A 27,600-nucleotide genomic window follows, 5' to 3' on the forward strand; every position below is an offset into this window, starting at 1 on the left:
TTTTCCTGGTCCACATTTTTCATTTTTTTATTTTTATTTTTTTTTAAATATATGCAAGAATGAATGCAAGACTTTTACTGCTGACTACATGACGTTATAATTTAGCAGTAATGGTCAGAAATATCACCTGAAATAAATAAAGGTGGCTGAGCACAGGAAAACATCCCACAATTCTTTCAATCAAATTCACATTACAGAGTTTTTTCACCTGCTGCTGCTGATGGTGGCTTTAATGAAACATGTCGGGATGAAGCCCTCGCCTCCCTCCCGTGCAGACGTGAAACAGTTAACTGTCAGCTGCCTGCTCGCAGCTCCGTGCAGAGGACTATGAAATATTTGGAGGACAATTGGTTAAGTGGAGTTAACTGTTGCCTTTTTCTCCCCGAGGTATCTTCCTTTTTGATCCCGCCGAGCCTGGCGCCTCGCAAAACACAACTTGTCTGGCTTATTAAATAGTATGACCTGGAGAGAGAAAACGCCTGTTGCTTCTCAACTGAGGCCATTGTGAAGCGAGAGGAGCTCATGACAGGCCTTAAATTGCTGTAATGCTGTGTGACCAACACTCATACCTAATCAATTTCTACCGTGGTGGCTGCGCACCTTTTCTTATTTCATCCTCCTCGCTTTATTTTTATTCATTTTTTTTTGTACTCGTTTTTATCATGTATTGAATGACTTTATTCCGCCTGTTTTGTGAATTTCATTTAATTAATTGATTGATTTGGCGCGCTGTATTAAAAAAAATCAGCTAATTTAATAGATATTCCTTCTTCTTCTTTGTAAAGGCACCACTTTGATATCGACATGAGACTCTTTAGATCCTGCTCAGCTTTACGGTAGCAGAATAATTCAGTGAATAGCACCGATGGAGTGGTCGGCTAATGGATGTAAATGGTCAAGAGAGTCCTCCCCACTGGTTAATTGCGCTAAAATTGGTCTAAGCTACTTTGTGAGGGCCATCAATGGTCCCGCGCCGCATGGGGTCTGTATGATTAACTTCTCCTTCCTTTCAAAGGCCTCTTGATGTTCCCTTGGAAGGCGGCGGGCCAATCAAAACCGCACTCGGAGACGTCACGGGGCCAACGCGAGGAGCTGATTGGTGCGCGCGGGGAGGGGGACCAGCCCCTGTCCTTTTATAGACGACCCCGTACAGCGCGTAAAAGCTACCGGGCACCGCTGACAGCGCAGAGAAGCACATTGGACAGTGTACACCTCAGCGACTCCATTCCTCTGAACGGGCCACACGGAGGTGCATGGCCCCATCCCCCTGTGTCATGATGAATCCTGTGCAGGGGTCTCCGTCCCAGGACGCCAAACAGCTTCATCAAAAAGAGGAGACGGATACGGAGGGAGAGGAGGCTCAGCCTAAAGACATGACCACCGAGAAAGGATACAAACTCCAGCGGAGCAGCCTGCCGTTTAGCGTCGAGTCGTTGATTTCCAAGAAGACCACCTGTCGGACTTCTTATCCCCCGTCAGATTTAGCTCTGGTCCTGCCGCAGCCCGCGGCCGGCCAGGGCGGCGCGCAGTTCTCTCCAAGGACTCTTTACGCGGAGAGGAAAGTTTCCGCGGAGAGCTCGCAGGGTGTTTCCAGTAGTTCCTGCGAGGACAGTCCGCAGTGTTGTGAGAAAGATCAGAGCACTTGGTTCCAGACGTCCTCGTTTTCCACTCCGCCTCGTAAGTCCGTCCCTCTGCTGTTCTGAACTCTGAAACACACTGCGTTTATCCACGATCCGCTGTCGATAGAACAGGAATATCAAGTGTTGTGATGTTATCTTTACGCTAAATTATATTTCATTTGTTGTTTCATGGTGATATTAGTATTGCGTGTATCTCTGCCGACTGTGCGTAAATGTATTTCTGGCATTTTGCTTTTTGTTATGTCTCAAAAAGCGGAGACAAATGATGGTTAAGTGTCACTTAAGCACACATTTGACTGCTGTGTTAGCTCTTTCTTTGTATATTTCTTAATATATGTTAAGGTCATATATGCTGTCAAATGTAAAACAAAAAAAAACACAAAACGTTGTTTTTCTTTGTCAACAAAAATACAGTAGAGCCTTTACATAGTGTGCGTTTACTTTGCTGCGTCATGGTTGTGTTTTCATTTAATGTTAAAGGCTCAAATGTTCACCTGCTGCCACGATCGAGATTTCCCGAGACAACAATTAAGTTTCAATTTAATCTCACCTCGGCTGTTTCTCCTCTGTCATTTTTTCCTCTAACAGGGAGCTCCAGTCCAACTCAGTGTACTTTAAGGAAACACAAAAACAACAGGAAACCTCGCACGCCCTTCACTACCTCCCAGCTGCTGGCGCTGGAGCGCAAGTTTCGCCAGAAGCAGTACCTCTCCATCGCCGAGAGAGCCGAGTTCTCCAACTCTCTCAACCTGACGGAGACCCAGGTCAAAATATGGTTTCAGAACAGGAGGGCGAAAGCCAAGAGACTGCAGGAGGCCGAGCTGGAGAAGTTCAAACTGGCCTCGAAGCCCGTCCTGCCCGCCTTCGCGCTGCCGTTCCCCCTCGGAGCGCACATGGGGTCCCCGACATGGGGCCCGTCGAGCGCCTTCCCGAGGCCCAGTCTGCCGGTTCCAGGACTGTTCAGTGGACCCGTCACTTATGGGATGTACTATTTGTCTTAGTATTACAGCGTGTGTGTGTGTGTGTGTGTGTGTGTGTGGTTTGTTTTTTGTTGCTATTGTTTTTTAAAGAGAAAAATGTCTTCTGTCATGGTTGCAATACACTTCAGAGCGAGGATGATGAGCTTTTCTACATTTCGGGAGACATTTTATGTTTTCAGGTTTGGAGAGAAACTTTCTGACCTCCAGAATAATAATGATAATAAAAAAAATCGGGACACATTTTTAATACATAATTGCGTGCGTAATTGGACTCAGTGTCCTCTCGCTTGACAGCTTCCAGTTCTGTGGATTGTGGATTCACAGGCCTAAATTACCTAGGCAATACTCCAAAAGCAAATGTCAGGGTTTTTTTTTTTAAACGACATGCCTTAAATATCTCATTCCAGTCCGTCCGCCGCGCCTCGCAGCAGTTTGAGAAAAAGGGCACTGACGGTGTGTCCAGGCATGAAGGCAGCGATGGACTGAGGCGGAGGACGAAATGTTTGAAAGCAACAGAAAAGTACTTAAACGGTGTCAGTGCCTTAAGACCAGTGTATCACTTGAAGTATTTCTCCTCATTCCGCGTTGACTGTTTCTGCTCAGACTGCAGGTTTTCTCTCAGAGTTGACGTTTGAATATGTGTTATTCCCTCACAGCGGCTCCTGTCACGACTTTTACATTTTGTAAACGTGGAGCAAAATTATATTTTTTAGAAAAACTCTTGTATTAGATCTTTTTTTTTTTTTAAACTCTGACAACGTGGCCTTTACGGGAGTGATGATAGTTTGTTGTCTTTTTTTTTTTTTTTTGGTCTGAGGATTTTTGCTGTAAATGTAAATAAAATGTGTAGTGTTCATAAAGCCCTGCAGCCTCGCCTGAGGAGCGGCAGGAGAAGTGGTATTTATTGAATATCTTTGTATCTGTACTGTGTACATACATCACTCTATCTAAATGTTCAGTTACTTGTAAAAACTGATTTTTTTTTTTTAGTAAATAAACATTATACAAGACCTGAAAGTGGCTGCTCTGTTTTGCATTATTCTCCAGTGTTTTTGTTGTTGTTGTTGTTGTTGTTGTTGTTTGTTTAAATATGCATATAGGTCTGATGAGTGAGTTTAGATAAAATGCGCCTATCAGAAACAGGACTTTATCAAGATTATTTAATTTGATTTTTTACTTTTTTGGTAAACATGTCAAATATCGGCCATTGTTGCCAAGACCACATCTCCTTGACTATGTAATTGTGAGAATCATCTCATTTGAAAATCCTCCAATAATTACGCAGATTTTCCAAAATCGTTCCATTTACCTTTATACATTTTGATCCAAAATAGCGTGCTGACGTACAATAAGTTGTTAAACATGAATACATTTGAGAAATTGAAAAAATTACAACACTTTATTTTCCAAACACAACTTTGTGTCTTCTTCTGCACTTCACACGTCAGTGTTTGCATTTATTTTGTAGCCTGTATGCGTAAAGACCTTTATTTTAATTCAACACATGTCGTCGTTTCAAACGAGTTAAAAATCAATGCAAACGTGAGTAACGTGCGTAACGGGCACCTGTAAGACAATACACGAGACTGTACCCCAAGAAGAAAAAGTAAAGAAAAAAAAAACCTTCAGAATGATATATAGGCTATATGAAGTTGATATCCACATCAAGAGGACGATGTCATCATGCCATAACGGTTTCAGAAGTCTTCCAAAATGAGCACATGTTGTGGAGAAAACAAACCATTTTTCAACGTGATGTTAATGGGTCTATTTTTAATATTGTTTGGCACACTTTTGGTCACACCTTAGTGTAGCCTGTCACTGTACCAGTAGGTGAAATGCTATATAATGATGCTGCGTAACTATGCCAATATAAATCAGTGTTAAACACGAGTTATATTTAAAAAATAAATATACATACATTTTCATGTATAATGTTTTTTCCCCCATCCTCCAATTTTCATTCCCACGCTCTTTTGTTCTTTTTACCCTGCCTCTCTCTCTGTGTCGCCTTTATAGCCTAAATAAAATCACGGAAACACGATTTAAAGTTGACTTTGGTATATATACACTTCCCCAGTTAAGGCGCAGATATAGTGCCGGCTACAATATCATACAGTAATAAAGATATAGTGGAGATGGTCTCTATGAGCTTTCGACGGACAAGTGAAGGCGGTGTGAGTCGCTGTACTCGGTCCGTCCAGCAGAGGGCGATGGTGGGAGCAGCTCCCCGCTGCTGCTGCTCCCGATGAAGAAGAAGCAGTTCCGCTGCTCCGCTCTGTCACAGCCAACACTATCCTACAGCGAGGTGAGTATAGTAGCTGAGCCGTTTACTCAATGAAAGAACATCTAATGGAAATCTGTTTCAACATTGACTCATGCAGCGGACTCATGTATCGTTGTGTGCGAGTCTGCAAAAGCAAACGTGACGTTCAGTCGGTGTTTGTTAAAACGCTTTTGTCACGCAGAGGTTTCTCTGACCTTGGCTAGCAGGCTAACAGAGCTAGCTACCGTTAGCTTGTTCTGCTGGGGTCCTGAACAGAACAAAATGTCAAGGGCCTACTGTCATTGTTTGTTTCTCGTCTGAAGTGTGTTTTTACCATTTTATATTCTCCATTAGTTATTAAAAACATGCTCTAGATTTTCTAGCTCTTTCAGTCGGACGCTCTTTATTCGCAGTGTTAATTAAAGCTAGCGTTACAGTTGGCGTTAAATTGCATCGATGGCTAGCAGCTAATGATCATTGTCAGCGAAGTTTAATATACTTTTTTGATATCTCTGCGACACAGACCTTGGAGTAAATCATTGCAAGTGAACTTGGTGCACTGCACTGAGTAACTTCATTTTGACATCGCGTTGTGCATGAAGTCTGTAGGAAACACGTATCTGTCTGTGACATGGTTACTACTCTGCTCCATGTTTTAACTAATGACACTTAATCAAGTTAAATGCACATGAAACCATTTTATCAGCAGCTTGTAATATAAGTAACACTGCAATGTCAATACAAAAGTAGGTTGCCATTACTACACCTGCCATACATGAACATATGGTCATTAAATGCTGATGCCAGATAACTGTGCAGATGCAGTCAGAATCCAGGCAATTAGATGCACATCCCTGGAATGATGTTGTCTTATAGATTGCCCTGTAATAAATTGTACCTTCATGAAGGTCACATGTTCAATTTGCTTTGAAACGGCCATAAAAAGTCTTTGATAAAACCTTAAGGTATTTTAGGAATCTGTCTTTAGGCATTATTGGGTTAGGGTTTTCCAAATACTTCGTCAAACCTCACTGATCCAAGTGGAGTAGATGAAATATTAGAAACACTTCAAAGTAATGCTAAACAATTAATCAGCAGCAACATAATTCAAAATAACCATGAACTTGGAGGGAGGGAGTAGGAGATAACAGCAACCCCAGCAGAACTAACAGCTTTACTAATTGAGATATGAATTTTGATAATACTGAGCATATAATAATATTAGTAATCATCATAACAATAATCATAATAATAATGATGATAATGATAGCAGAAGTCAAGCAGGGAAAACCACCATCCATGGGGAAGAGGCTAAGTCAATGAAATGTATTGGATATGCTGGTGCTTGAGGTCTTGTAGTGAAAGTTTTTGTCGGGACTAAAAAGGTTTTCTTCTACCTCTCAGAGAGTCAGGATGGCAGGCCGTCGTGTAGCCCTGAAGGCCCTTGATTGGGTGGCGTTTGCTGAGCGGGTTCCACCCAACCAGAGGACCATGTTCAATGCACTGAAGACTCGCAGTGATGCCATTGCTGCCAAGTTAGTTTCACACAGACAGCATGCTTAGAAGGGCGACTTCAATCTTAACTTCTGTTTTGTAGCACAGAACTTCATTCATTGATGTGTTTTCCTGCATTTAAGCAAAATGGTGTCAATGTGAGGGAAGATTCAGTGTCCCTGCTGTGAAGTTATCTTCCACGCTGTGAGAGAGTGGTGTAGGTGATACAGAGCTGAAGCATCCAATGCTTACCATTTGTGCGAAGCTCCACAAGGCGTTGGAAAGAGAATTGCTTGTAAATACATGAAAGACATCCTGCACACTAAGATCTATAGGAATATAATGCAGTCCCTTGTGTGTGGATGTTCCTTTTTTTATTTACATGCCCGCGCTTAAGCCAGTATTTCATTCTTAACATTATGTGTGAACATTTCTGAAGCATAATTTGGTTATTATGAGATGTTTAATAGCAAAAAAATGTAATTTGCAGTCAAAAACTGTTAAATTAGTCTGCCAGTCATTTAATTCTTAGCTTCTTTAATGCTTTTAACAGGTCCTCATTGCTAATTGCAATTGTAATTACTTGCATGTGTTTCCTTTTGTTCATCTTTTTACATTTTATTCAACTAATGAACATATTTGCTCATCATTATTATCTATTTCTACTGGATTCTTTTTTCTCTGTACCTTCATTCTCATTTCTTAATCCCCATCTTCTCTATTTATACCAGACTAACTTCCCTGCCAGAGACTCCTGCAGCCATTGACTGGAGTTATTACAGGGGTGCAGTGGCCAAAGCTGGCATGGTTGATGACTTTGAGAAGAAGGTGAGTTAACTGAAAACTCACATGAAATGGGTTATTTATTGTCTGTCCACAATATGTAGATTGAAATATCTCCTCTGACCCTACATAGCATCTTCCACTTAAATTGTAGGAGACCTGCATCCAGCTGTGCTCAGGCATTTCCATATAACATATAAAACATGTTCCTGGATCCAAATTAATGGTTAATTAATTTGAGCATAAATACGTGGAGTCATCTGTAGAGGCTATATAATCCAACTGACCAGTCAAAGGTTGTCACTTTCAGGATATTTTGAATTTCCTTTTTGTCTGAGCAACTTGAGGGTTGCAGTGCTAATTCGAGTCCCACTGTGGAGTTGTTGAACATTTGTTGGGTTGTGTTACACTGGTAAATCATAGATGTCCCTCCTACACACAGTTCAAAGCCCTGCAGATCCCAGAGCCTGTTGACACACAGACGAGTGCCATCAGTGCACAGGAAGCTGAATCTGTAAGTGATTACATCAAATGAATCAATGTATTGCATCCATGAATTTCAGCTTAACTGTGCTATTGTAAAATGGGTTGACTTTTTACTATAACAACACTTTTCTCTAACAGAACAAAAGTGCAGAAGCCTACATTGAAGCATCTAAGGCCCGCATTGCTGGTTATGAGGCACAGGTGAGACAGTATTTGCATTACTTGCTGAACCACTTCATGGCAACCTCAGGAAATCTTTATTTATAATGTCTATATAATGTCTTTATAATTTCTGACTAGTTTTTTTTTATTTTCTCTCTCTCACTCCTTGTTCCTTTGTATGTGGTCTCAGTTGTCCAAGTTCCAGAACATGATCCCCTTCGATCAGATGACCATCGAGGACCTCAACGACACCTTCCCCGAGACCAAGTTGGACAAGGTCAAATACCCCTACTGGCCCAACAAGCCCATTGCCGATCTGTAATCCTGATACTGGACATTTACCTCACAATAAAATAACGTATTTTAAAAGAAAAATGTATGATGTCCTTATTTGTTAAACATCTGAACAGAAAAGTAGACTGAGTGTTTTAGAAATCTGGGCCAAATAAAGTAAAGGCAACCTGTGACAATGCGGGTACAGTCCACCAGGGGGCGATGCTGCTTTAGTTTAACTTCGAAAGATGAGTTTGGCAGTCAAAATGAGTATAATTTTTGAGATACAATATGATGTTATAATTGATATTTTTTCCTCTTGGATTGGTATTTGCTGCCATGGCTACTGTGCTTTTGTGGCCGCCAGATAAAAAGACGTTTTCCTGATTCAATTAGCGGCCGTTCTGAGCCACAATAGAGCATCAGAGTCTTGGTGAATGATAGGTTTGACTTAATTACATTAATCAGCGCTGAGATTAAATTGTACATTAGCATATAGCATTTTGTAAGTTAAACATTTACTGATCTCCAAAGTTTTCCATGTGGAGTCTCGGTTGAAACCGTCTAAAGTTCATTTGTCGGTACTATATGTCAATCATTTGTTCTGCTATCCAATCATGGAGCCACTGGTTGTGTCCCTCAATAATAATTGGACGCCGGCAGTTTATTTACATAGAAGTGGGCGGGACATCTGGCCTTCGCCCCAGCTTTGCATTTTGATTGGCCCATCGTTACAGCGTCTCAGTTATTGATTGGCCATTGTTCCGGGTGAAGTAAAACAGGAGGGGTTTCATGAAAGCTGGTTTCCGTTGTGTGTTATTTGACAGTCAGTGACGATTGACGGGAGTCCATCAGCTCAGGTAAACACTTTCTGTAATAACCTATGTGTTATTTAATGACATGTTTTCTCTATGATGCGTTTCAGCTCAGGATTGTGTGATTTACAGGGAGGGTTTTCTGTAGCGTTGGTGAGTAACGAGTGTCGGAAACAGGAGCTATCCGCTTAACTGTGTCAATAACGGTAAAGCTCAGTCAGATTGCGCTTGTGGAGGTCATTAAGGGAAGACAGAAATCATACGAAAACTTTACATTTGACCAATAATGATTATTTGGAGTGTATCCATCGGTGATAAGGACCAGAGCAGACCACTATCGGTAGCTGCGGTAGGAAGCTAGCTAGCGTTATCCAGTGACAGCGTTAGCCAGAAGAGATTACGTTATGATGTGATAGGCTGCCAGGTGCCTTCTTCACGGGATGCTGGAAAAATGTTTCATTCTGCCGTTTTCAACCCTACAAATATAGCCAGAATGCTAACGGTTGTATCACCCCAGTCGCGTAATGATTCCCCCAGAAGAAAGCAATCACTTTACACTCGTCCGAACATAAACAATAAGGCCTGACTGTATCTATTGAGCCACAATCACCCTACAGGCTTCATGTGACTGCTAGCTAGCTGACGGTACACCACTGCGTCAAAACACCCTCTACTGGTGTGAATTAGCTGCGTTTCAGTCGAGCTTGAGGTTTACTGTAATGAAAACCACACTTTTAAGCATTCTGTCAAACTGTTCCCCCCGTCGGCTTGGTGTGTTTACAACATAACTAAAACAATCCAGCGAAGGGTCTTCACGAGAGGACGGTAAGGTAACACCTCTGTGGGTGTAAAATGATGCAAAACTATTTTGGCTGGAGGGAAATATGAGCTAATGTCGCCCTCTGAGTTCACCTTGGTCAGTACTTTCGCCGCTGTTTGCATGAGGACTAATGTTATTTATGCTCCTGCAAGGTACCGTTTGCTCACGTTTTAAGAGGTATTTCCACAAAGTTACAGTGTGTAATGTATGTTTTGTGTGACGTCTAGGGTCAGAGGTGACAGACCAGGTAAGGTGGCTGGTGTAAGTTTCAGAGTGGCACATGGTTACCTTCCACTGTTATTCAAATATCATTCAAATATGGATGTAGTGCAGAGTCCCAGCATTTTGCAGTGTTTCCTCCTCCATCACTACATCATCCAAATGATGGATCCATACACGCTTACTGGCTTGTTATTGTGAATGCCATGTCCCAGACTAGAGGCTGTATTGTGTTAGGTGAACACAGACATGGTTGTGTTAGTAGTCAGCCCAGGTCTGCCCCTGGACAGTGGAGTCAACACTAGCCTCATTGTTGATGTAGAACAATGGGAGTAGGCCTGCATGGAGGGAGGCACGGCTAGGAGGCTAGAGGTTTACCACTGTCTCCTCCCCAGGGGTGTAGCAGGCCTCTGCCTTTCTTACACTGTTATTACCACACACGAGCCCATGTAGAGACATTCTGAAGCGAAGTGTCATGTGTAGCAACAAGTACTGGTCAACTTTCTCAACGAGAATGATGAAAGCATTGGCACAGGGATTGCTGCACAGGAGTAGACAGTGCCAAATGATTTTCAGCACTGTCACATCCCCAAAATCTGCAGAGCTGGGCTTAGTTTATTGAAGAAGCAAATTTTAGAATAAAAAATAACCTGCCAAAAAACAACAAATGAGCACATCGATCCGGGTGGCGTTGATTTCACACTGTGAAAGACTGACAGACATATATCCGGTCAGCTGAAGGTGTCGAACACAACTATCCGTTCACCGGTACCCTCAATCATTGCACGCAGCATTTTGAATTCTCTTAAAAATGAGAACTCTCCTCATACATATGAATAAATATGAATATTGCAGGATTAAGTGTTGGTTTTGTAGGAAAGTTTTCATGTTCAAAAACAGGTGCTGAAGATTTTAATTTGAGAGATTACAGTGTGTCCCTCACACCGGGCATCCTGTTCTGTAGTTGGTTTGTGACTCACGGGGTTACTTCATGTAACGTGACACTCCATCCTCAACCTTTCAATGATTGAATTTCAGCCATGCAGCAGCACAGCCACCCCCTCCCAGCCACTGATGCTTTAGATTAAGCAGGAAATGCATCAGACGAAAGATGCAGCTGATGCAAGCCTCTATTGTTACTTCATATGCAGGCTAGACTTTATTGGATCTTGTATTGACCAAACAATGAATTATCTGTTAAGCTATAATTAGCTCAACATTGAAGATATATTGGCTTTCTGATGCTGAGGCTTTGTAAATGAAAACCATTTATTCAGTATCAAAATAGTGAATTATTTTTCTGTTGATTGATTGCTGAGTGATTTCCAAACTGAGGACAGGGATCCATTAGTTAGTTGAAGGTGGCCCCCAGCAAAAAGCAGAACAATGAAAAAGGGCAGATATCAAGTTGACTGTTCTGATTTATTGTAATTTCTAGTGATCCTATTCTCTAAGTTGACTTTGTTTTCTTTTTTATCTTCAAATTTAAAAACAAATACACAGAGGCAGGGCTGGCAAAAGTCTTGCTAGTGTCCAGGACATGTTCAGCTCCAAAGTCTAAATGTTAATTTGAACCAATTGACTGATTCTGATTTTTAAAATGAGCAAATGTTTTGTTTGTGTTTGTTTTTTAACGGCAGTGTTCGACTAGACTAACCAGACTGTCAGTTTCATCACAGTACATAGTCAGTAAATGGCAAGCAGTTATTTTTTTTTACTCATTATCTATCAACACATTAAAATCTTTTAGATAAATACTGTAGACACAGAGCCAGAGGACTATTTGTAGTCTATCCTGTGGTTATGTTAATGTCTTTTCTCTAATGGTCTTCAGTGTTACGGCAATTAGCCACGAGACGCTCACTTGTTTTAAAAGCTTCTTCATGCAAGTGCTGTAGCCTACTTTGTATGCCCTCAGCAAACGTAGAGTGCCTGTCAGCCAGCTTGTTTTCCCTCCAGCTTCACTTTCTGCAGGGTAGGAATGGGAAATCGGTGAGCATCAGCGAGCTAAGCTAGCATAGCTGTTTATTTGTCCGTAGACAGTGAATGAAGCTTGTTGTCCCAGCCACTGTACGCACGGCTGTGTCAGCTGAATCAGTCTGCACTGGCAGATGTGGGCAGCGAGGTGGTATGTAGCCTGCCTGGATGAACTTTAGGAATTATTGCTTCGGCGCAGCAGCTCAGTGACCAGCTGGGCGACTCCCAGTAAAAGTGGATGGTTATATTCCTGTAAAAAAGGGGCAACCAGAGTAGGAGAAATATCACAGCGTGTCTGTTTCTTTGCAGTGGCAGCAATTAGGTGAGTAGTTGAATTTTCAAGACTCAAAAATTTTACTGACACTAATGGAAAAATATACTAAATTAAACCAAAAGAAAAAATACCACTACTGTTATCTTACTGCAGAAGCAGGTTATATATCAAAGGGCAAAAACATTGACCAACAATATTTTTCAAGCTTTCTTCATAAAGACACCAAGTAGTATTCTAGTGGCAAACTCTTTATCACTCCAGCACTCGCTCAAACATGATAATATTAATGTGCTCACAGATTTTAAGATAAGAAGAAATTGTATCCCAAAACAATACTCACAACTTTTTATTTTGTTGTTGTGCTACCTTAAATGATCTCTCTTAATCCCAAATGCAAGTGTTACCAAGTAATTGGGACAAAAAGAAGATCATCTCATAATGTGAATGGAGCAGGATTGATGGATGGGTGGATAAAAAGAGGGGAAGGGGTTACCATCTGGATAGGTTTTTATCTGTGATCTAGATAGCCTGCTGTGTGTGTGAGTGTGTATGACACAGACAAAGCCTGGCTCTGTGTCTGCAGTGAGCTGCTGTAGGATGCGATAATTTGATCCGTCTCTGATTCTAGTACTCAGTCACAGTAATTTTAAGGAGAGATTAAATATGGGTTTTACAACCAGACCATTAAGAACATAAATGGAGACTTTCAAAACCCTTTGCCCCAAGGCAAGGCTGTGCACTAACAGCTTCATATTCTCTCTCATGTTTGACAACAGTTGCAGATTTTTCCTCACTGTCTTTGAAGCAGCTTGGAGCTATTTAGTGTTTGTTTGTGTGCATGCGTGTCCATTGCAACAATAAGACATTTTCTTGATGGGGGTAAAAGCTGTGTGGATGTAATTCTGTGGGTCACAGGAAATGAGAAAATGCCTCAAAAGCAGATGTTGGGCAGCAGCCACACAATGAAACTCTGCTGAGTTGTGTGAGTGAGTGAATGTTTGATGACATCAGGTTACAAGTGAAGTAGCATTTTTCCATTGATGCAGCTGTAAAGTCAGGCATACATTTCTGTGTTGACAGACATTTTTCATAGCATATATTTTTAATATGTCATTGTAAGAAAAGCAAAACCAGTACTGATAACGCTAACAAAGGCTCCTTTCTAGTCAAATGTTCCTGTAAGCCATAACAGCCTTAGAGTAGCAGAAGCGGCTAAATGGATATTAGCCTTCATTGATTTCCATATTCACACCTGTGCTGTTCTACTAACATGTCAAAATGTCCTCCATTAAAAGAGTAGTTTGCATGTGTGTTGTTGTTTCCAGTGGCCGTTGATGGACCATCCCTATGAAGAAACAGGGTTACAATGGGACAGAGTACCTCGGAACAAGAGGTCCAAGGAGACACCGAGGTTGGCGAGGTTGGTTTGCTCACTGAATTTGCAAAATGATATACAACAAAACGCACATACATGTACAGTAAATGCAGTTCTAAAACGGGGCAATCAGGGTCTCGTAGAGTGTCTGCTTAAAACTGAAGCTGAAACTCACATTATCTTTAACAATGAATTAATCCTCGTTTGGTTTATAAAATGTAAACAAAAAAAAAACCAAATGTGATAAATGCTCATAATGCCCAAAATTACAATTACAATTAATCATTGTAAATCTACTTTAGATACACATAAAGACTGTAACAAATAGACAGTATGTTATGTATATTATGTTAGCTACATGGTAGCTCACTGGTACCAAACTCAACACGACCTTTTCCCAAAATTGGTCAGATGAATGTGGCTGCTCTTCGTGACAGTTCAAACGACCACAGTCAGCAGACACAATGTTCCCACAATGAGGCAGACCTTCCCAAGTCAGTGGGGATTTTCCTTTGAAATGAAGATTTTGTGTTATTTGTCTCTGTTGTAGACCATTAACTTGACAGTCTAATGAAGCGCACCGGCTATGCTCTCTGTCGTTCTCTTTTTCTCCAAGCCAAACAATTCTTCTTATACTTTGAAAATAACCTAACCAAACCCAGACCTTAGCCCAAAGCTACACACAAAGCCCCAATACATTGTCCAGACCCATCAGGCTTGGTTTGGATAACAGAACTTCACATGAGAAAGAGTTATTCTGAATAAGAATTCTAAGGAGGCACATAAATAAATATCCTAATTTAAAGATAGAGACGCATTATTGTTATTAAATGTTTTTTCTGCTATGTCTTATATCCCCATGATTGCCTTTATCATATGAGGACACATGACAACATCCTCACACAGCAGCATGTGAAACATTGCTTATGACACGCAAACTAAAAGCTTTGTACAGTGGAGAGAATGCGGTTGTTTTTTTAGTTACACTTTCAGATTGCCACTCTATTTGAGCCATCATGTTAACACTATGAACACACTCACTACATGATTTATAACTCAGTCGCACCTACTTGAAGCCTACAACTAAAGCACATTTCTGTTTTGCGCATGCTACTTATGCGCTCACCCATCGGTCAAACCCGCTGTCAATATTCCCAGTTTTCAGCTTTGGCTTTTTACTGCCAAATAACCTTTAGCTCCTCACACACTAATCAATAACTACTGACAACAGGCATGCAGTCTCATTGGTTGTTGGCCAGAACACTAAAAACATATTACTCTGCTCTTAATGCACTGTATCTGAGAGCAAACACACACACACACACACAGTAAAACCAACAAGCTTATCTTGACCAGAATCTTTCCACTCCCTACACTGACAGTCCTGCTGTGATGAGTCAATAACAATTTAGTTTGATATTACTGAACTTTAATTAAGCCAGAGGGGAAAGCTGCTCTGCTCACCATGAATATATTTGCTCTGTACAGCAGTTTGTTTAATCAAAGACAATGCACATGAAAAGAAATTAGGAATTTCCTACTTGTTCTTGTGCTCACCTCTTCTGGGCATCTTTCATTCTTAGCTGCTTCCTGTCTCCCTGTGCCTCACCCAAAGTCCAGCGCCATCAGTTTTTTTCTGTCTGTAGAAGCTCCATCCTCTCACCGCTGCAGGACTCCATGTTATGCGTTATCATGTTATTTGCTGTGAAGCTCCAGAAATGTTTTGTGAACTGTGAAAATTCACGTCTACAACACTTTGCATCTGCGTGGGGGTGAGCAGATAATTACTGAATTTTGTTTTTTGGGTGAACTTATCTGTTAAGAATTAATTCAGTTTAGTGTTACATGAATTCTCTGGATCTCAATACCTTTGTCTAAAAACTTCACTCACCTGGCCTTTACTGCACCATCCAGCCCCGCTTTCCAGTGTGCCAGATTGTAGTCTGTGAGCCCAAAAGCTCCACATCTGGAATCATCAGTCTGCACATAAGGAGCCAAGCAAGGAAGCTCTGAGTGGCGCTTTAGGGTGAAAAGTTAAAATAAAGGCTCAGGAAACATGATTAAACATTTAAGTTGGAGAAGGTCAGATAAGATTTTACATCTTCATCCCCTTCTCTTCTTTTCCCGGCACTATTAACCAGACATTCCTGCCTCCAGGGCAAATCCCTTATTCCCACATTCCATTACACTTCAGTGGAATTGAAGCCTTCAAGCCCAGACTCACACAGTCTTTCAATCTCAAAACACTGTAGCAACCAGTGGGTATGCTACTGAGCAGCTAGCATGCTGCCTGTAGAGGTTGTGGTTGTTGTGCTTGAATTAATATTTTGTATTTCTCTGTTAGGACGGGTTTGATAACATCAAGACGTTTGTGGAGGAGGAACTACAGACGAGCATGGTGAGTTTCATTGAGATACACTGGCCTGTTCCCATTGCTTTCATTTAGCTGCTGTTGGGTCACTACTGCAGGAAATCATGTTGCTGCCACACATCTACCCACAGGAAGAGAAAGTCAGGAAATAAGATTTAGCAAAAATAATATTTAGAAAACACAGACAAGCCAATGAAATAATTAAATGCTTAAATGCATTATATTAGATATAATTTCAGTGCAGCATCAATTACTTTTTGTACCCTACAAACTGAAATACTAAAACTCCCCTCTTTGTTCTCTTCTCTTCAGATGGTGGGGATGGTGATTGGTGCGGGCATCGCCATAGTCCTTATCGCCATCCTCATCTTCTTCATCTTGCGGAGGATCCAGCTTCGAAGTCAGTAACTGCTGAGATCCCCGTCTCACCAATATGCTAAAAACATATAACGATAGTAGTGAAAAATTAGATCTTATTTGTATTTCTATGGATTTTGTCCTTTGTTATATTCTACAGATCTGGAAGCTCAGGAGGCACCAAAATACCGCTTTCGCAAGAGGGACAAAGTCATGTTCTACGGGCGAAAGATCATGCGTAAAGTGAGTGTGTGGCTGACAAGAAATACTTCAGCAGTCAGAATGCATATCACTGCTGTGCTTATCATGGGCTGGCTCTGACTTACACTGCGTTACATATTATTTCTCTGCTACCAAATGCAATATCACGGGAATACCATTTAAACAAACGTGTCTCCCAACAGGTCTCGCAGTCTACCTCTTCCCTGGTGGGTACTTCCTCGTCCTCTCGGCCACGCCTAAAGAAGAAGCAGAAGATGCTCAACATTGCCAAAAAGTACATCAGAAAGCTGACGTTCACCAAATTATTAATACGGTCATGACCAGTTCAGTGTTGGTTGTTCACACGCCTCCACATCACTTCTTCTCGTCTCTTCTCCTGTCTTTGTGCTGTGCAGGATCCTGCGCTTTAAGAAGGAGGTGCCCATTCTGCAGGCTAAGGAGCCTCCTCCCTCAGTTCTGGAGGCCGACCTCACTGAATTTGATGTGGCCAACTCCCACCTCCCCTCCGAGGTGCTCTACATGCTCAAAAATGTCCGGTAGGTCTGTCTTAAACTGTGTTTTTATGTACTAAAGCTGCCACATTTGGTTGATTACTCCAGTGGTTCTCAGCTGGTGTACAGGACACCCACCCCCAGCACCGGGACTTTTAATACACAGCATCCTGAATGTGCCATATTGAAAAAATAGATTTTTTTGTGTGTGTATCCAGTCAGAACTCATGTGCACACAGACTCTCACAAACACACTCGATAAAATCTATTTTAAGTCAAATTAAGTCACTGGTGCAGAAAATCTATTGATTAAATGATAATGAATATTGACGTTAGTTGCAGCCTTATCATATATTTGTGTAAAACCAAATCTTTCAAAGGCCCATTTCATACATTATGGATCTCCTGTGAAACATTAGAGTCACTTCTACAGACATGCCTGTGAGACGTGTGGCTCTGTTATGAAGTGGTTGCCTAGCTGACTGTGCTCATAAAGCTCAGCTAATAGCATTCCACAGAACTTCTCACACTTTTTTTTTTTTTTTTAAAGAAAAGCCCAGTATTTTTGAATATTTAAACCCAGGACAGATTCACACCTGTTTGTGTGTGTGTACACACCTCCTAATCTCTATGTCGTCCTTCACTGCAGTGTGCTGGGTCACTTTGAGAAGCCCCTCTTCCTGGAGCTCTGCAAACACATGGTGTTTGTACAGTTCCAACAAGGGGAGTACGTGTTCAGGCCAGGCCAGCCTGACAGCAGCATCTACGTGGTCCAGGATGGAAAACTAGAATTGTGCCTTACTGGAGCGGTACGCATTTATCCTGATTTTACTGTCATGCATGTGACAGTTTCTGTGTGTGAGGATTTATGCTACAAATTGTGCAGCATTAAAAACTTACAGGAGCAAATCTTCTAAGGTGCTTAACCATGGGAGTTCTGGCTTTAACAGCGTATTAGCATCTATTAACATTTGACTTGGATAATCTCATTAGGGAACAAGGGGAATGTGGCTGTTTGCAAAGGTTGATTTCTTAATCACCATAATAATAAGTATCCTACAGACAGTCTCAATGGTATTTAACACATTTTAAATAGGATGTTTTTTTTATCCAGGTGTTATCTATATCTCTAAAACTGAGTGTAATTACTCAGAATCGTGGAACACTGAATGAATACAAGTCATTATCCACTGATATTCATGTCTTCTTCCTGTCTGTCCAGGATGGCAAAGAAAGTGTGGTGAAGGAGGTTTACCCAGGAGACAGTGTCCACAGCCTGCTCAGCATCCTGGATGTCATCACAGTAGGTCACACCCACATCTTGCAACACACACACGCAGACAGACAAGTGTGCTGCGCCACACCTCTACACACACCTTCTTCCCCAACACACAAATGCACTTTATGCAAAATGAATGAGATACATTCCTGGATATGAGTGTGTTAGAGCCTCACCCACTTCCTTACACCTCACATCATCCACCAGCTGGCTCACCCAACCTGACAGACACATGACTTGTACATTGATCTTTAGTTGTAAATCCAGTGAGAAATCCTGCATAAACTGAATGGAATAGATATGATGACAATGTTTATCTTAAATGAAGGGTTTGACAAGACGACCGAGAAGATTTTGTTTTGTTTGAGACTAACATTAAAAAGTAACATTAATTCTAGAATTACCCAGAAGATGCAAGCATTCCACATCAGTGCTTCTTAAAATGGGAATGTTTTGTGAGGTATTCTGTGTGATGTTTGTGTGCAGGGCCACCAGAAGCCTTATAGAACGGTGTTGGCTAGGGCTGCAGAGGTTTCCACTGTTCTCCGTTTACCTGTCGAGGCCTTCCTCGCTATATTTGAGAAGTACCCTGAGAGCCTGGTGCGAGTAGTACAGGTGGGTTGAGTGTGTTAGTTACATTGTTGATATTTAAAAAAAATCTTCCGTTGTGCTCTATGGTACAGTTTTCTGCAATACATGCACCCATGAAGTCATCAGTTTGTGTTTGATGTGTCAAATGACTCACTCCCTGTTGGTTTGCCTCTGTTCAGATTATCATGGTTCGTCTCCAAAGAGTAACAGTCCTCGCTCTGCACAACTACCTGGGGCTCACCAATGAGCTCTTCAGCCATGTGAGTTGATCACACGCACAGACACACGCACAGACACACGCACAGACACACACACGCACACACACGCACACACACACACACACACACACACAGACAACCGACAGTGAACCAGAACCTTGCAAACATCTGCGGGTGATGTGGTTTGGCATTTATCAGGAATTCAGCATCATTAGCCCAGTACACATACACATCTTGTTTTTATTAAGATCTGAGTCACCAAACGTTAATGCTGTGTCTCTCCATCCACTCTACCCGATCTCGCACAAACAATCTCACACATACACACACACACACACACACACACACAAATGAACACGTACATCTTTCCACTTACATTTGTCCTACAGGAAATGCAGCCCTCACGTCTGCCACCTCCCTCCCCTCACCCGACTCGTACCAGTCCCATCCGCCATGGCAAGCGCTTTGGCAGCCTGACAGTGACCGAGGAGCACAGGGAAGCTGCCATTAAGGGTGAAGCTACAGGTAGGGAGGAAAAACTAGAACAACTGAGGCAGGGTGGTTGAATGTTCTTTGTGATCAGTAACTCAGAGCTCACATCACTCTAAGAGGTTGAGAAAATGAATCTTAGTTATACATGTATTGCTTTCTGTCTAGACTCTCCATTTTCCTCCAGTGATTGTTTTGTGTTTGGGCTCTTGTTTCATTCTGCATCTGTGGTTTATTGTATGTACAGGAGGGGAACAAGGGAAGGATGGTGCAACAGTGCCAACTCTGAGCAGGACCATCTCCATGCCAGTTGACATTGCTGGTGAGGGACTGCTCTCTTGTTGATATATAACGTTGTCTTAATGTAATTTCGTTTTAACCAGTTATCAGGCTGAGCGTTATTTAAACGATGTGAAATTATGAAAAAGTACTTGCATTAAAACATTGTTGAGATGTCTGAGGAGAGGAACCTAAAACCACCCACCTGTGCTCTTTTGACATCTGTCTACATTACAGTACATGTAACTGATCTTTGGGCGTGTTCACACCAGTCATACTACAAGCATTTTTTTTCAAGTTTTGGGTATTTTTTTTTTTTATTTGCTTCTCCTGGATATGCATGAACAGTTATTACCCTCAATGTAGCTGCAGGCTCTGTGTGCTCTTTTGAAGCAAGCACACAGACTACCATTTTCAGGTAGCGGCACACTGGCACAGACAGATTTATGGTTATGATGACAGATGTTGTCACGTGATAGCCAGCAGTGAAGGCATGCCTAGAAGGTCTGGTGTGACACGATGAACTGAGGGCAAACTGCAGTCTGTTTACTTACTTCTATTCGCTCATGTGTTTGTGACAGTTGAGGCAAAGAAGTTCCAGAGATTTGATTTGTTTTGATCCTGTCAAACTCTTTGCCCCTGTGCCCAAAATCACTGTAGCCTCAGAATGAAAGATGATTGAAACATTTGTTTTTTTCTGACATGGTACATTCGTTCTCTTGCTTATACTCTCATAATTGAACACAGGTGTGTCTCAGAAATTCTCAAAGGAAAATCTCTCCTAGCCTCAAGAAACATTTTTATCCTTTTAAAAGACATTTAGTTTATCTTTTTAAGACTCAACCTCCCAGTGTAGTTAATCATATATGGAAACTGTTTGTATCCAACATGTTGTTTCTATTCTGGATTATGAAAACCGATTTAATTTAAAACTTGCTAAACATTGAACCACTTGCTTCCTGTTAATTTGTTTAATTCATGCATAATAATCTCTCAGAGTTAAGATACATGGTTATCAACTAACAAAAGCAGTCTGTGGCATGAGTGTTGACATTATCAGTGTTTTGTCTGCAGGTATCCAAAAAAGCCTGAGATCAGACTTTGACATGGCATACGAGAGGGGGCGGATCTCTGTGTCTGCAGAGGACGGCAACACTCCTCCTACTTTTACTCGGGTCAGTACGCTTCACACTCCTGTGACACACATGTGATAAATGACTGAATTGACATACAATTGACATACAGTTGGGTAGTTGCACTACGATCTATGGTAGTGTTTGAGAAGAAAAGTTCACTGCAGGGCGTGACTGATGACACGTAACCCAAGTGTCACAAATATTTAAGAAGTTTCTCTAAGGATTATTGACAACTATCAATGAGTTGTTGCTCATTTCTGTTGTTTCAAACCCCAGTATGATATATAATATATAGTTTTGAACACATACATTTGATGATTATTGTTTGAAAAAAACAAAACAGCAACTTACATGTTACAATCTGACAACAGATTTTAAGATTAATTCTTAGTCATGTCATCATGAAAATGTTTAGTTTTTTGTAGGCGCAGATCTCCTTTCTCAGTTGGAGGAAGGAGCCTCATCAAACATTTTCTTATTTGTACATATGTGTATCATAACAGTCTGTATCCCAGGACCAGCGGGAGAGGAGGGTGACAGTGGATGAGGTTCCCTCAGGGATCTATCTGTATCCAGAGGAAGAGGCCGGAGTAGACAACATTTTCACACCTGTATCAAATCGATCGAGTGCTGCTCTGTTTGAGGAAGCTCAGAAAGAAGTCCTCAAACTCATGAAGATTGAGGTTTGTTGACATTTTTTCGTGTAGGCCACAGACACTTCTGCGCAGAGACAAAAACCCTGAACAGAATTCCCTCGTGTTTACATCAAGTAAACAGTTTATTTTGCATTTGTGATATGTGTAAAGAACAGAGTACATTTATCAAACCGGCTGCAAAACCGAGAGCACAAGTACTATAATAGAAAATTACAGCAAGATTAAGAAAGATGTCATTTCAAGTCCTTAACATTTACTCACTTCTTCAGCTTCAAAAACGAAGAAGTGTTTCAGCACAATTCTTTGTGGTTGTGACTATAGTACTAGATGCTTTTTCTAATATGTCAAACAGTGTAATCAAATATATTTCCATCATATTACATTAGTATTTTGTTTTGGTTTCAATCTTTAGCAAGTACAACAGGATCTAAACATGCCGTTAGAGCAGTGCTCTCCCAGTCATGCCATACACTGTAGGACCAATTTAGAAATAATAACATGCTCATTACATTATTCTTTTCTTTTCTTTGTTGCATGAATGAGCACATTGTTGCAAATCACCCCAGAGCATCTGCTGACAGATTACAATGTCAAAAGGGGGTCAGTCCGCAGAGGAGCTGTGCCCAGTACATACTGTAGATGAGGGGAGGGGGGGCCACACTGTCGAACCACAGTCCACTAAATGCTGAGACATGAGCTGTTCCTGTGTGTTTGGTAAATAAGCCAAAAAAAACACGGTGACAATCCAGAGTTCAGCTGACCTGGATACTAACTGTAACACGTTGTATTGATTGTTTAGAAAATCCGGCTCACCTTCTCTGTGCCACAAGTATGCAGATTAAATTCTAACATAGAATTTGAGCCCAAAGAATAATCAGCTGCTAAGGTTGCATATCGGCGCTTGAAGCAATATGTGATAATCCCTTCGAACAAAAATTGCTAGACGTTATGTTTCAAAACATTACGTCTGTGTTTCTAGATCAAACCATGATAAGTGAAATTAGTGTTGCAGAATCACGGCAGCTTGAACAAAGTAGAATGAAGACATTTCCTCCACATTTCTCCACCACTGTGACTTAGGTCACTGCTTGGCTTGATTTTTTTTCAGACTTTCATTTTCTTCTTTTTTCTTTTTTTTAAATCTCCAGGACCCATCCTTGTTAAATGGAAGAGTGACTCTGCACCATGCAAAAGCTGGAGCTGTCCTAGCCAGACAGGGAGACCAGGTACTTGAAAAAATCCTAAAATGGACTCATCTTTCTTTCTTAAGTTGCATAGTAGGAGCAAGTATGGTGTTCAAATATAGTAAATGTTGTAACTAACTCACTGCAATAACACCAACAACAACAATTAAAATGTGTCAGACAATAAAGCAATACAATATTTTTATCATCCCCTGTTTGTGTTCTCCCTTCCTCTTTTCACTCTTTTAGGACGTGAGTCTACACTTTGTCCTGTCTGGTTGTCTGCACGTCTACCAGCGCATGATAAACAAGCAGGACGCAGTCTGTTTATTTGTGACCCACCCGGGGGAGATGGTAGGCCAGCTTGCTGTGCTCACCGGAGAACCCCTCATCTTCACCATCAAGGCCGTCCGAGACTGCACTTATCTCAAGATCTCAAAGTCGGATTTCTACGAGTGTGTATCGTCTTTTTACTGTCCAAAGTCAAGTTGAATTTGCAATAATCACTAATGCAAATGTTTCTCATTGTATGTCTAACACTGAGATCACAAAGTCTTATAAAGTCTATTTCATGTTGAATCTTTCTGTTAAGACCTTCTGAGCTTCGATTATTGCTGGAACCATTCAGTTTTGCTATGAACCATCTGCTTACAAGTAATATGAATACTGTCCAGCCGGTGTTGCTCAAGTTTGTGCCTGTGCTGTGTGCTGCCCTCTGCAGGATCATGAGGGAGCAGCCCAGTGTGGTGCTGAGTGCGGCTCACACGGTGGCCATCCGCATGTCCCCGTTTGTCAGGCAGATGGACTTTGCCATTGACTGGATGGCTGTGGAGGCTGGCAGAGCCCTCTACAGGTACTCCACTTCAGCACGAACATATTAAGAAAGCCTTACTTGGTCATTTCCTCTGTGTATTTATTTCAAGTATATTTGTAATGGCTACTTAAGTATTCGTGTTGGTTTTTTTTTCTTCGCATCTACAGACAGGACGACCAGTCAGACTGCACCTACATTGTTCTGAATGGACGTCTGCGTTCAGTCATACGCAAGGCAAATGGCAAGAAAGAACTAGTGGGGGAATATGGCAGAGGAGACCTCATTGGAGTGGTGAGAAACAGAATCTGTTCCCCTCGGACACAGTACCGTTCTGCCTGTGTTTAAAATCTGTCAAAAAACAAATATAGAGTCTCAAAATGAATACATTTTGGCTATTTTGTTGGGTTTTTGATCAGTAGTTGAAACAGATTTACAGATGTAACAATGTATACTGCGTGCTTTCAATATTTTTTTGCACCATTTTGACTAAAGAGATAAATAGATAAATAATATAATATTACATTAAAATAGATACATATAAGGTGGCAATGGAACAAGTGTAATGAGATATTTTTGTCTAGAAATTACACCAGTACACTACTCATTTTGAGTTTTGCAGTCAAATTCAAAGTTTTGCTTTATACTTCAGGTGGAGGCTTTGACCAAGCAGCCGAGAGCCACCACTGTCCACGCTGTGAGAGACACAGAGCTGGTCAAGCTGCCCGAGGGAACGCTCAATAACATCAAAAGGCGGTATCCTCAGGTCAGTAACGACATCTTGATCTGGTTGTGCTTGTGTGTGCAGCTGAAAAGGTGTTGATGTCTGATGTCTGTTCAGGTGGTGACGAGGCTGATTCACTTGTTAGGCCAAAAGATTCTTGGAAACCTGCAGCAGGGCCGCGGGCCGTTCTCCGGTGAGGTCATGTTAATGAGCATTTTTTTGTGCACCTGAACATACTGATGTGTTTTAACATACTATACTTATAGACTGTCTGATCTTTTCTTCTAGGTTCAGCCCTGAGTCTGCCCAGTATGACAACCAGTGCTGATGTCACCAACCCCGCCAGCAACCTCTCCACTGTGGCAGTCCTGCCTGTATGTGATGAGGTGCCAATCAACGCATTCAACCTGGAGCTCAGCCATGCCCTCAGTGCCATCGGTAGGAACATAAATGTTTTATTTGTTCCCAGCAGCTCTTTTTATATTAAGGATTGCTTGGTTATGTCAGAAATACACGTTACAGCACTGTTTCATTCTTGCCTGTTTTTTGTCTTTATATATTTCCTCTGTTTGACTCTTTAAGGGCCCACTCTGCTATTAACCAGTGACATAATCAGAGAGCGCCTGGGTGCTTCTGCTTTGGACAGGTCAGTCTAGCAAAAATACATCCCAGTTCTTTCCGACTGCACCATTGTTTCATTAACTCTGTCATTCTTTTTTCCTCATTTCCTGATGCCACCAAGCTTTTTATCATTACATTAATTTTATTCCAGTAACCCCACTTTTCTTTCCTCTTAATTCCTGTCGGGTTTTTGCTTTTAATGATTTAAAACTCTCTTCGATATACTCACGTCTGCTTTTTTCCTGTATCCATCAGTATCCACGAGTACCGTCTGTCTGGCTGGCTGGCCCAGCAGGAGGACATCAATCGGATTGTCCTGTACCAGACTGACAACAGCATGACCCCGTGGACTCAGCGCTGCATCCGCCAGGCTGACTGCATCCTCATTGTCGGCCTGGGGGACCAGGAGCCTGCTTTGGGAGAGGTATGTGTGAGACAGGAGAGGAAGGACATCTTCAGCCATATAAGTACATTTACTCTCATTGTTTCTTTTCTGACACTTGTCTCCCTCCTCCTCACTTCCCTTCCAGTTGGAGCAGATGCTGGAGAATACAGCAGTTCGGGCTCTGAAGCAGCTGGTCCTCCTGCACAAAGAGGATGGGCCGGGACCATCTAGGACTGTCGAGTGGCTAAACATGCGTAGTTGGTGCTCCGGGCATCTGCACCTCAAGTGTCCCCGCAGGGTCTTCTCCAGACGCAGCCCCAGCAAGCTGGTAGGAAGCAAACTTAGCTGTCATTTCTAGCTATTTTGTGCTTAAATTGTTATAGTTATGTATATTATATATGCACTGTAATATGGTATATAATACTAGCTAGAATCAGGGAACCAAGTGGTCAATCAAATTCATTTATATTCCTTCCTAAATGTTCATCTTCTCTGGTGGTACTAGTTGGTGGTCAGTCAAGGGTCTGAGGACAAAAGGTTGCATTGTACAGATTGTAAGGTCAACTAAGGTATATTGATTTGTGAATTTGGGCTATACTATTAAAATTGACCTGACTTGAATGTAAACTTAAAACACAGTTATGTCGCGGTGGTCTGGTAAATCACATGAACTTCAGTGTGGAAAATGTGCAAGAAAACTTGTCTCATGTTGCAAAATGTTAATCAGAAGGTAAAGTTTGTGATGTATTTTCACTTGTATCTTCCATGTCTGTGCAGAGGGAGGTGTATGAGAAGGTGTTTGAGAAAACGGCTGACAGGCACAGTGATTTCTCTCGGCTGGCCCGAGTCCTGACTGGAAACAGCATCGCTCTGGTGCTGGGAGGAGGTGGAGCCAGGTGAGCCACAACTATCAGTACTGATATGTCGAGAGCAGCGTGTGTCTTGCAAATCTCATCATTTTGAAATATTGCCAGCGGAGTAACCCTAACCCTTTCCACCTGACGGGAATATTGTGTAATCTGTCAGCAGCCTGTCATTTCTTTGTGTGATTCCGCAATAAGACTTATCACTCAAGAGTGTTTCAGTTTCCTCCTCGGTATTGCTGAAACTGAACTCTAAAGACAGTGTGCAAATATTAGGCTCTTTCTTTAATTAATACGTTTTAACCACTGACCATCTTTGTTGGATGCAGAATCAGAGTAGACTACATTAGGAGTTAAATGAACAGATTAAGTTTAATAAATCAGTTTAATCCCGACTGTCATTACCAAATAACTGGCCCAACAAAATCTAACCCATTCTGAGGACAATAAATGGCTAAAATGTAACGTTGTATTTTTTAAATCATTTTTTTTTTTCTATTTCATTTTGATAAGTAAGTATTATAAAGATCCTTTTTGATCTATGTATTTCTGCCCACCTCAGATTGTTGGGTTCACTGTTTTACAATTGGTTACATTTTTAACGCTGCTTTATCAATTCATGAGATTTTAATTACATCCCCAGTACTTGACTTTTGTCAAACATGTTTGTCGTGCAGAGGCTGCTCTCATGTCGGCGTGATCAAAGCTATGGAGGAAGCGGGGATTCCTATTGACATAGTAGGTGGAACCTCAATCGGCTCATTCATCGGTGCACTATACGCTGAGGAGAGGAGTGCCGTCAGAACCAAACAGAGAGCCAGAGAGTGGTCCAAGGTGCCGCACACATCTCTATCCACTATTTAGTCATTCTTGTTTTGCTCATTTGTCTAAGATAACATTTTTTAATCTTTGCACTTACCAATGGAAAATGTTTAACGTACCCTGCAGCCAATGATTCAACTTTCTTGAACGTATTAAAAGGGGAATGTTCAATAACTGACAAGAAACAAAAACAAATAAACTCTTTGGTTGGTCAACAGGCGATGAATTCGGTATTTAAAACAGTCCTGGACCTGACCTACCCCATCACCTCCATGTTCTCTGGTTCTGCCTTCAACACCAGCATCTATAAAGTGTTCCAGGACAAGCAAGCTGAGGTGAGGGATTTGTTTTCCACTGCAGTAAGCTCTTCCAGAAAACAAGAAGGTCATGCTTTTGAATCGGTCACTGGGAAAACAATAATACAGTTTATGACTCTGTAATACTCTCTGTGTCGTCAGGACCTGTGGCTGCCATACTTTAATGTCACCACTGACATCACAGCTTCAGCCATGCGTGTTCACCAGGATGGTAAGTGAT

General features: G+C 41.6%; 3 protein-coding genes across 8 annotated transcripts in view; all 3 read left to right on the forward strand.

Moving 5' to 3' along the window:
• Nucleotides 1–369: 369 nt before the first annotated feature.
• Nucleotides 370–3,613, forward strand: LOC119022807 (homeobox protein MSH-C-like). The gene is made up of 2 exons (XM_037104133.1): nt 370–1,677; nt 2,229–3,613. Exons 1-2 carry the CDS (start codon nt 1,254–1,256, stop codon nt 2,639–2,641), a joined length of 837 nt encoding a protein of 278 aa, XP_036960028.1. The 5' UTR covers nt 370–1,253; the 3' UTR covers nt 2,642–3,613.
• A 1,185-nt stretch (nt 3,614–4,798) lies between these two features.
• Nucleotides 4,799–8,186, forward strand: LOC119004924 (ATP synthase subunit d, mitochondrial-like). The gene is made up of 6 exons (XM_037072656.1): nt 4,799–4,928; nt 6,291–6,421; nt 7,112–7,208; nt 7,606–7,677; nt 7,788–7,850; nt 8,002–8,186. The coding sequence occupies exons 1-6, from the start codon at nt 4,869–4,871 to the stop codon at nt 8,131–8,133; spliced, it is 555 nt and encodes a 184-aa protein (XP_036928551.1). The 5' UTR covers nt 4,799–4,868; the 3' UTR covers nt 8,134–8,186.
• Nucleotides 8,187–8,839: 653 nt separating this feature from the next.
• Nucleotides 8,840–27,600, forward strand: part of pnpla6 (patatin-like phospholipase domain containing 6) — a 32,326-nt gene continuing 13,565 nt past the window's right edge. For 5 of the 6 annotated variants that reach the window (XM_037094973.1, XM_037094993.1, XM_037095010.1 and 2 more), the window contains exons 1-29: nt 8,840–8,944; nt 13,515–13,609; nt 15,909–15,962; nt 16,248–16,335; nt 16,453–16,535; nt 16,697–16,788; nt 16,910–17,050; nt 17,655–17,814; nt 18,228–18,308; nt 18,771–18,899; nt 19,055–19,135; nt 19,483–19,618; nt 19,830–19,904; nt 20,936–21,036; nt 21,501–21,680; nt 22,802–22,879; nt 23,087–23,292; nt 23,559–23,690; nt 23,819–23,942; nt 24,301–24,414; nt 24,490–24,565; nt 24,661–24,810; nt 24,955–25,018; nt 25,249–25,417; nt 25,524–25,706; nt 26,156–26,274; nt 26,919–27,075; nt 27,282–27,398; nt 27,522–27,591. In XM_037094973.1, the coding sequence (XP_036950868.1) occupies nt 13,556–13,609; nt 15,909–15,962; nt 16,248–16,335; nt 16,453–16,535; nt 16,697–16,788; nt 16,910–17,050; nt 17,655–17,814; nt 18,228–18,308; nt 18,771–18,899; nt 19,055–19,135; nt 19,483–19,618; nt 19,830–19,904; nt 20,936–21,036; nt 21,501–21,680; nt 22,802–22,879; nt 23,087–23,292; nt 23,559–23,690; nt 23,819–23,942; nt 24,301–24,414; nt 24,490–24,565; nt 24,661–24,810; nt 24,955–25,018; nt 25,249–25,417; nt 25,524–25,706; nt 26,156–26,274; nt 26,919–27,075; nt 27,282–27,398; nt 27,522–27,591 (3,214 nt within the window). In that variant the 5' untranslated portion in view covers nt 8,840–8,944; nt 13,515–13,555. Of the gene's footprint in view, nt 8,945–9,707; nt 9,725–13,514; nt 13,610–15,908; nt 15,963–16,247; nt 16,336–16,452; nt 16,536–16,696; nt 16,789–16,909; nt 17,051–17,654; nt 17,815–18,227; nt 18,309–18,770; nt 18,900–19,054; nt 19,136–19,482; nt 19,619–19,829; nt 19,905–20,935; nt 21,037–21,500; nt 21,681–22,801; nt 22,880–23,086; nt 23,293–23,558; nt 23,691–23,818; nt 23,943–24,300; nt 24,415–24,489; nt 24,566–24,660; nt 24,811–24,954; nt 25,019–25,248; nt 25,418–25,523; nt 25,707–26,155; nt 26,275–26,918; nt 27,076–27,281; nt 27,399–27,521; nt 27,592–27,600 lie in introns of those variants that run through there. The other variant, XM_037094982.1, reaches the window with a different exon arrangement.

Source organism: Acanthopagrus latus, chromosome 1, assembly GCF_904848185.1.
Source record: "Acanthopagrus latus isolate v.2019 chromosome 1, fAcaLat1.1, whole genome shotgun sequence".
Classification (NCBI taxonomy): domain Eukaryota; kingdom Metazoa; phylum Chordata; class Actinopteri; order Spariformes; family Sparidae; genus Acanthopagrus; species Acanthopagrus latus.